The sequence below is a fragment of the Oncorhynchus masou genome, chromosome 5 (assembly GCF_036934945.1).
Source record: "Oncorhynchus masou masou isolate Uvic2021 chromosome 5, UVic_Omas_1.1, whole genome shotgun sequence".
NCBI classification, from domain to species: Eukaryota; Metazoa; Chordata; class Actinopteri; order Salmoniformes; family Salmonidae; genus Oncorhynchus; species Oncorhynchus masou.
The window spans coordinates 76,971,704-76,980,718 of record NC_088216.1 but is presented as its reverse complement, the minus strand read 5'-3'; the positions used below and the strand labels follow the sequence as shown (position 1 = coordinate 76,980,718).

General features: G+C 43.1%; 1 protein-coding gene across 1 annotated transcript in view; it reads left to right on the top strand.

Moving 5' to 3' along the window:
* Positions 1–622: 622 nt before the first annotated feature.
* Positions 623–9,015, top strand: part of LOC135540292 (semaphorin-3F-like) — a 114,065-nt gene continuing 105,672 nt past the window's right edge. The window contains exons 1-2 of the mRNA XM_064966860.1: positions 623–931; positions 2,838–2,995. Coding sequence (XP_064822932.1) covers positions 2,881–2,995 — 115 coding nt within the window. The 5' untranslated portion in view covers positions 623–931; positions 2,838–2,880. The remainder of the gene's footprint in view (positions 932–2,837; positions 2,996–9,015) is intronic.

Below are 9,015 nucleotides of genomic sequence, written 5' to 3'. Positions count from 1 at the left end.
ATGGCCTGCATACCCACCAGACATGTAACCCTTTGAGCATGTTTGGAATTCTCTGGATGAAAGTGTACAACAGAGTGTTCCAATTCTTGCCAATATCCAGGAACTTTGCACAGTCATTGAAGAGGAGCGGGACAATATTCCAAAGGCCACAATCAACAGCCCAATCTATGCAAAGGAGATGTGTCATGCTGCATTAGACAGATTGTCTACACAAGATACTGACTGGTTTTCCATCCACCTCCCTACCTTTTTTTAAGGTATCTGTGATGAACAGATGCATATCTGTATTCCCAGTCATGTGAAATTAACAGATTAGGGTATAATTGATTTATTTATATGAACTGTAACTATGTCAAATCTTTGAAATTGTTGCATGTTGCTTATATATTTTTGTTCAGTATATATTCAGAAACGTCAAATTTTGAAGTTACTATACCTGTGGACCCTGGATATTGTAGACGTGAAATCTTGCGGTTGTGTTCCAGTTTATTTTCAAGAGGGAGGTACAGAGGCGTCGCCGCTAAGGTAAGTTCCCGCCCCATGGGTGTGTCTATGCAGGATACCCGCGAGCGCGCTGTATCCACCTGCCCATGCGTTTCCCCTTCAGTTGCTTACAGAGCTGTGTTGCGTGCGCCGCGCTTCAACTTTAGCAACTACTCCATTTCAAGGAATAACGCTCATTATGAGAACAACAAAGTGGGATTGTACACAATAGACTGAGAAAAGCGCATAGAGGACACAAATATTGCAAGCTGAGGTGACAAGTTCATTTGGAACCTATATATTTGTTACCAGGGAATCGTGCAGGATGTCCGCTGCTTCATTCATAGGCTACACTGAGAAGAATAATTGAATAGGATTTTGTTTACTACCTTCTCAATGACTTGTAGAACTGGATTCAACATAATTTACACCGGGCAATAATAACCAGGTAGGCACAACTGTAGGCTCCTTTATTTAGCTCTAATGTTTTGATGCATAGGGCCTAAGCTTTTTCAGTCAAATCCATGTTGAATTATTTATTATCCTAAGAGATTATAATCAAAACACAATGGCTCCAGTAATTGAGTCGAACAATAATTGGTGAATTAGGCCTATTGTCTATAAAAAAAATACTATTTTAAGTCTACTGATTTAAGTGTAGACAAATAAGAAGCTAATGCTTTGTGTAATCAAATCCAGTTTTAATGGTTTATTTTTATTGTTAATATTATGATCATGTATTATGTTGTTGCATTGTGCCGGCATGAGGAACAATATAGCCTAAGCTTTCAGTCCCCGTAGTAGACTATCGCATGATAAAATCCATAATAAACCCGTTTGGATGCTTTGCAGATTTCTCTGCATTTCAAACTGCTGTGGGAGCTCTTGCATGGTCTTTTGAGCTGCTGTACTTCTCAAGAGCGTCGCAAGAAGCGAGCATTTTATAGCGCTCGAGTTTCTTTATCCAACAGGCTGTAGAATTATGTGCTGCTATTAGTGGGTGGTTTAAAACAGTCAATAGACTGTTGTTATTCTGTTATAACACAAGCATTTTCCCAGTTAAAGCCAGTCTGGAATGATAAGTGTTGCCTAATTTAACTTAATTTAATTTATTGCACAGACTTCTCAACGGAATAATTAATGTTTAGCAATAACAGTGTCGTATCATTTTAAACGCAGTCACGCTTTATTTGGGAAAAATGGCAGGCTATAATTTGGAATTTTACGCTTGGAGGTCTGTCCTAAACTGAAGGGTTGAGGCTCTCATTGGGAACTTGATCCTCAATCCCTTCGTGGCAGCTTGACCTCATACCCTGTTGACCCGCGTTACGAGCAGAACGGTGCCATGCAGGAGGGATTAGATGGCAAAACATGTCTTTGAGTAGCCTTTATGAGCTCCAAACCTCATACATCAGCCTTAATATTAACAGTATCTCTACTTACGTGGTGTTTTGTTAAATTACCACATTAGGTTAATCATAGGCTTTTATCAAGTCACCTTAAACGTCGCACGTTTTATTATTGAGATTACTGTCCATTTTTGGAGATGCCAGGGTGCTGTGCTACGTCTGCGTAAAATAACTCCAGATAACATATTTGACAACAGACTCGTTCACTGGGCATAAAAGTAAACCTATATGCGTGTATGAGGTCTCTTTTTTTTGCGTGACAGGGCAGCGGTTAGCGGGGAAGACCCGCCAGACCTACGTTTTTTAGGGATGCGGTAACACTTCTTTCTGGTGCTCTTTTCTCTCTGGGGTCTGTGGAGACGCTGTGGAGGAGGGAACTGTGGATTGGTGGGTTATAGAATGTGACAGCGATGGGGATGAAAAATAGATTCAATAAGATGCAGAATAGTTGAGGGGGAAACTGTAATTCAATGTGAACGAACGCCGAGCTCGTACCGCGCCCCAACAATTTCATCCCTACATTTACGTTCTCTGTTGCTTTGTAGTGGTCTGTACCTGTACCTATTACCTGGGAGGACAAGACACTGCAGGTCTCATCTGTGATGTATCCCCCCTCAACAACACTTCCCTTTTTATAAGAGGTGTGACAGTGAAAGATGGCATTTGTATGATAAATGTCCTCAATATGGATGCAGAAACATTCACTTAGTGTTGTTAGTTACAACATGCAACACCTTTTATTTTGTGGGAAAAAAAGGCACAGAACCCTAACCCAGAAGGAGTTAGTAGGTCCAGTGTGTTGCAGGTGTGAGTATGGGGTGTGGTACAGAGCTGATCATTCTATCTCTCCTCTCTCTCTCTCTCTCTCTCTCTCTCTCTCTCTCTCTCTCTCTCTCTCTCTCTCTCTCTCTCTCTCTCTCTCTCTCTCTCTCTCTCTCTCTCCAGCTTCCTGGACTGTTTCTCCTCTGTTTCTGGAAGGGGAGTGACCATGCAGTGGGACAAACTATGGTGGCTGTCCACCTTGCTGGCCCTGTCGGCCGAAGCATTGCCCACACTGCCCATTGAGCCCCTCTCTGCCCCTCGGGTTTTCCTCTCCTTCAAAGGTAAGCCACTCACACTTTCAGATATCTCAAATAGTTTGTGTGGTTCTCTGTGACTGAAAACAGGTGGATAGAATGTCTTTGTATGTGAGCTCTTGTGGTTGCTTCTAGGTTTTTATTTTCACGGTTCCTCCTAGCTTTGTCTGCTCTTGGTGAAATGTGGGGTTTAGGGGGACTAGACTGCCGTTATAGCCAGCTATGCGCTTATTTTGGCACATCATGGTGTCAGTCAGAGCCCATCCCTCTCTCTCTCTGGCTGAAACCTGATTATGTGTTGAGAGAGGGGGCGATGAGAGAGATGAGGAGAGGTGCTGTTTGTTCCTACTGTTCAGAGGCCAGAGAGCACATCTTCATTTAACAGACTGACTGACTAGCACAGTCCTCCAACAGGGCTTTGCCTGCCCTCAGCTCCCCTCTGGAATCAAGTTGGATTTAACACTTGGCCGTGTCCACATTTAGAGGGCCCAGCGTATTATGAATGCCTTTCAATGTCACATGAGGCCCTATCTGTGTTTTGAACTGTACCTGCAAAAGGGTTCTTTATGGACATCATCTCTAATGTCTTGTAGACCTAATTGCTGTGTCTATTTACAGGTGTAGGGGCTTACTTTGATCACCCTGTTGCAGGGAATTGCAGGGAATGTAAAACTTGTCGTGTATTTGAGGTATAAAAAGGCTTCTGAAGTTTTTAATCTCCACTTTGAAAATCTTCCCTTATGAAAAATGTATCAACCCTTACAAAAATGTATTAATTATAATCCACTTATTTCACATTTCCTGTTGCTGCAGGATTATTTTCCTGCTGTAGCAAATGGCCTCAAACTAATATCCTGCATCTGTAGGCTAATCGTTAGGTGAACCCTGGGTTGGAGCTCAAAGGAGCAGAGGACTCGCAAAGCCTCCAGATGACTTTAAATCCTCATCACCTCTCTTGGGGACAGAGAGGAGATCCTGCACTTTTTCTTTTTGTCTGCAAGTATGTAAAATTGGGCAACCTGAGTCTCTCTCTCTCTCTCTCTCTCTCTCTCTCTCTCTCTTTTTTTTTGCTTACCTGTCTGTTCTCACTCTCTAATCAAGTTTGTTTTCACAATCACACTGCTCCAAATTGGTAATTTCTTTCCCATTTCCTTTCAATTAGTTTCTTTTTTGTTTTTAATTGGTTTTTGAGAGACCTATATGCTTGACAGAGCATCTTTACTTTGTTGGTGACTAGAATTGAACATGAGCTGCACATTTTCTAATTGTGTCATTTTGGCTCACGCTGAGGGGAATTGCTTTTAAATGTGCCCATATTGATTCCTTTATGGACCTTGGTGAGCCAATTGTTTTGCTACACATTTTAAAAAACATATATCCATGGGGTCAAGATTCCTTGGAGCTTGCCAAGGGTGCTTAGCTGAACTTTAACAAGTGTATATCTAACCTCTTAAAAATGCAACTAATCTCTTTCTAGCCATCCAACTGTTTTTAAACAAGCTTTTTGATTTCGACACTCCAAGCTTTACACAACATCTTGCACCTACTATTTCATGATGGCAATCTCTGTCTACTGGAGCAGTTGTGGTACAGTACTTTGTGGACTGTGTTGCCTAGCTGTGAATCCTAACCTGTGGCATCAGTGTTACTTCAGGCTAATACCGCCAGTGTGGTCTGGTGGTCCAAAAGTATTCTCTAATCAGGTTGGTCTATTGTCAAACACTGAGGTTGAAACCTTCCCCTCCAGTTTCAATGTCAGACTTGTAGACAGTTTGTTCTAAATATTTTTTTTTCGTGTACTGTTTTGTGTTATTATATGTCATAATCTTGGATGAGTTGTAGTTGCTGTCGACCACCTGCTGATCATCAGTGTGGTTAGACTTGGGCCAGTCCTTTCTGCTGAGGACTCAGACTGTCAGACAGCTTAACTGAAGCTAGTTCAGGAGTTTGTTTAGTATGTCTGGCATTATTGATTGCTTTGAAGCTGCGTGCGGGTGCCTTGAAACACAGACACACACAGATTTAACTGTGTGTATAAACATAAAAGCACAGACATGGCATGCACCTGAAACATCAACACAGGGAGTAAAGGGCAGGGGCCATTAGAGATCATTTATTCCCTTTGATTGAGGACTTGAGTTCATGTAGGCTCCTGCTACATGGAGAGGAAAGATGGATGTGTCCATCAGTCAAATCACTCAGGGAACTTGCGCTACAGACCATCTCACAGAGACAGTGGTCTGCCAGACTGATGCATCACATGCATGTGTAGGAGGCCGTTTTCAGTTAATGCTACTGCACTGGTTGAATCCATATTCAAGTCATATTAGTTCACATTGCCATTTACAGTCTCCTTTTCACAGCTCAAAATCCAGGTTCTATTTTCATAGAAATGTTTTAAATCTCTTATCTTCTGTCGTTTTTTTCCTGAGCGGAGACAGAAAAGCTTTCTGCTACATGAGTAAAAGCGTGAAGGGTTGACATGCTAAAGGATGGCCCGGGGGGGAGAGGGGAGAGACACGTCACATGCTAGGTAGCCATCACATAACTCCATTGTGACATGACAGCACATTCCCTATGATTATTTCCCAGCACAATGGTTAAGAAAAGACACAAAGCAAAATGCTCTCTCGGGTATTGTTGCCCATGTTGTTTAAAATGTAGTTTTCTATCATTCTGAGCTATAAATTGTTATATCATATTTATTTTTTCAACTGACATTTTCAGTTTTGCTTGATTCAGATTTTTTTTTTTTTTTGAGTAAAGGTCCCAGATCTGTCTACCCAGATCTGTCTATAGTTTCTGTTGAATGTTGTCCATAATATATCAGTCCACCTACCTTATCTTCAATTATTGAATTGAAGTAGCTTTAAGTCCCTATCAGCACTAAGCTCTCTATGTACGTTTATATCAGTTGTCTGTAGTATATAGTGAGGTCTATAAAAGCAGCCAGTGAGGGGGTCAGAGGCGGAGCAGGGCTGTGAGTTATCACTCGTGATAAGGGAAGAGTAAACAGCAACTGAGAGTAAAGGAATGTCCAGTCAGGACTCGTAAGCATCGGTCATCTCCCACACTGCTTTAGTAGTATGAGATGAATGGTGACGAAAAAGACATACACACCATTTACACCTATTGAATACACTAATGCACTGTTGAACACAATGCTCCCAGCTAGTCACACACGCAAGAATACACTTACATGCTCGCATACACGTTAAACGCCTTTTCTAAATGCTTATCGCAGGCTGGTTAGCAAACACATGTTAAGGTTATGAAGATAAAGTGGGCGCTTAGGTTTTCAAAGAACAGAAAGTGTGGTAGACATGTAGACACCCTGAAGAAGGCACAGTTATGCAGAAACGTTGGTGTTTTTTTATCCAATAAATTAGTGGGAGGTTATACTAATGGAGTGTGTGACATTCTTTGTTTTTCTAGCTTCCCGTTTATTCTCTGTTAGTCAGCACCTCGACACTACATCATGTCCTCCGGGGAGCTCCAGCTCATGCTTTTTATTAGACACACTTTCTCCCGTTTCTGGTTGGGTGTTTTTCTTTTGGGGTCAGTGGGAATTGCAAAGTGGATGGTGAACGTTGTAATACAATGTTACAAACACAAACAAAGCACCACCGTTGTGTTCCTCATTAAGGGAACCCATTTCCATCTTTATTTGTAAAGAGCTAATAGGACTGACTGGTTTCAGCCTCTGAGAGAAGAACTCTTATATTTATCCTCCAACAAGCTCCATAATCACGTGCTATTTCAAGGTGTGGGGCTCCTCAGGGGTCACGACCCCAAAACAGGAGCCAGTCACACTAACTGCCCCCCCCCCCCCCACACACACACACACACACACTCACACACCCACACCTTGGGAGAATGGGAGCATATTAGCTAGTAATAGCTCGTTGCGCTAATCTTCAGTCACATTCGAAAGTGTTTAACGTTGTTTTCCTTTTGCCTTTGGTCCAGGGTGAAACACCTGGAAACAGAGTTGGTGGTGAGTGAGGGAGGGAGGGAAATAGAACACTCTAAATGGGGGAGAAAATGCACGGCCAGACAGTCATATAATTGGACTATTTCTCAAACAGAATCTCAAGGTTATTTCAACTTCCCCTGGCTTCTCTCTTTCTCTATCATGTAACTTAATGGTTAAGTGATTATCACAGTAGCACAAAGAGCTCAGTGTTAGCTCACCTCTCCTGTCTGTGCTCTCAGGGTGGAATATATTAACACACAGATCAGCTCTGGCTGTATTTCTGCTTCCCTATTATGTGAATTATGCTACTACTCACAGTGAACTTCACTTAGACTTCACTCAGTGTCTCTCTACGGCTCTATGATTACAATACCCAGGTTTCTTAGATTAGAGAAAGAAATGTGGGCGGACATGCTGACATGCCTACTGTGGCTGGTAAGAGAGGAAAGCCTATTCATGGTTAAATGCCTTGCTGGAGGTGCTCTCTCAGCTTTCCGCCTGCCTGTGGTTAGTTACTATACTGTATGGGTTGTCTGAAACCCTTGCTGACATGTCTACTGAAAGGGAGAGCATTATGGCAGTCTATTTGTGCGCAGTCTGTCTGAGAGCCAACCTTGAGCTGAGCTTTCCACCCCTGTCAGAGCCTAAGAGAGAGAGAGATGGCCAGCCAAGAAAGAACGGCAAGAGTGACAGGGGAAAAGGCCACAGTCCGGTCTCCATGTAATGGACACGAGGTGGGAATGTGTGTGTGTGGTCTTTGTGTGGATGGGTGTCTGTGAGTGTGAGAGTGAAACGGAGACAGTTAGATGCCCATGTCCAGACTGGCAGAGTAGATCTCCATCCATCTCTCTTCCAGGCTCCTAGGTTCCTATTTAGTTGGGTCCATTGTGACACTAGAGCCAGAGCTAAGTGCCCCAGCCTTACCAGAACAGAGGCCCATGGCAATCAATGATCTGCTGGAATCTTGTCCACAGCAAACCTGTCAAGACACAGTCTCAGGGTGACTATGCCCACTGCTTTCCTAAGTTTTTCTGGGCAGAACCAGAGAGACAGACAGACAGAGACAGACAGACAGACAGACAGACAGACAGACAGACAGACAGACAGACAGACAGACAGACAGACAGACAGACAGACAGACAGACAGACAGACAGACAGACAGACAGTAACACTCCCAATAAGACCAGAACCAAAACATGTAAGGTACAAGGGTTATTGCTCGCCAATCAGTTAGGATATACTGTATCCACTGGCTGGTTCAACTGTTCAAAACAATGGTTCACTGAAGATGACAAGAAGCTTTGTCAAGGTATAATAATCACTGGGGAGACCGTGTCTGGGTCTCCAGTTATGTCTGCTACTTGAGATTACTCACAGTTAATTTTCAGAGCAGGTAGAGGCGGCAGCTACTTGTCTAAGTGCTCATTTGGTCTTAAAGTTCATTCTGATTCCATGACATTAAACCATATGAACAGGGACAGGCAAGATGTGACAGAATGAAAACAGAACACATGTGCAGTCTTTTTATATCCTGATGATTTGCATAATTACTTATTAATGGTAACGCTCCCACCTCCAGAAGACAGATTCACCAAACCCATCTGACACAGAGAGCCACTGCTGTTAGGTAAGGATAGAGAGTGCTATGTCAGACACACTATGTAAGTAAGAGGCAGCGGACGTGTTGTAGCTAGTACATCAGTGTGAAAGGCTCCTGCCTGCCGTCCTCTCCTCTCCCTGCTCAAACTGCGCTATTCCGTCCCCTTACTCTGCACAGATATATGCCATGTCATCTCTAATCTGCCTCCCACCTCCCTCCCTCCCTATCGCTCGCTCCGCTCTGCCAGCTGTGCATGTATACAGCGTTTATAAAAGATGTCCAGGTTAGCAAATGTTTAATACATATAAGCAGCATGTTTTCGGAATGGGCTCAGACAAGCCAAGTCAAGTGCAGTGAGTGCGGTCAGTCTCTGTGTCACGTGGGTCACAACGGGTGTTCTGATATTTTAGTTCAACGACAGCATGTAGTGAGTCTGTGCTTGTCCGCTTATCTATACGTTTGGGGTGGTG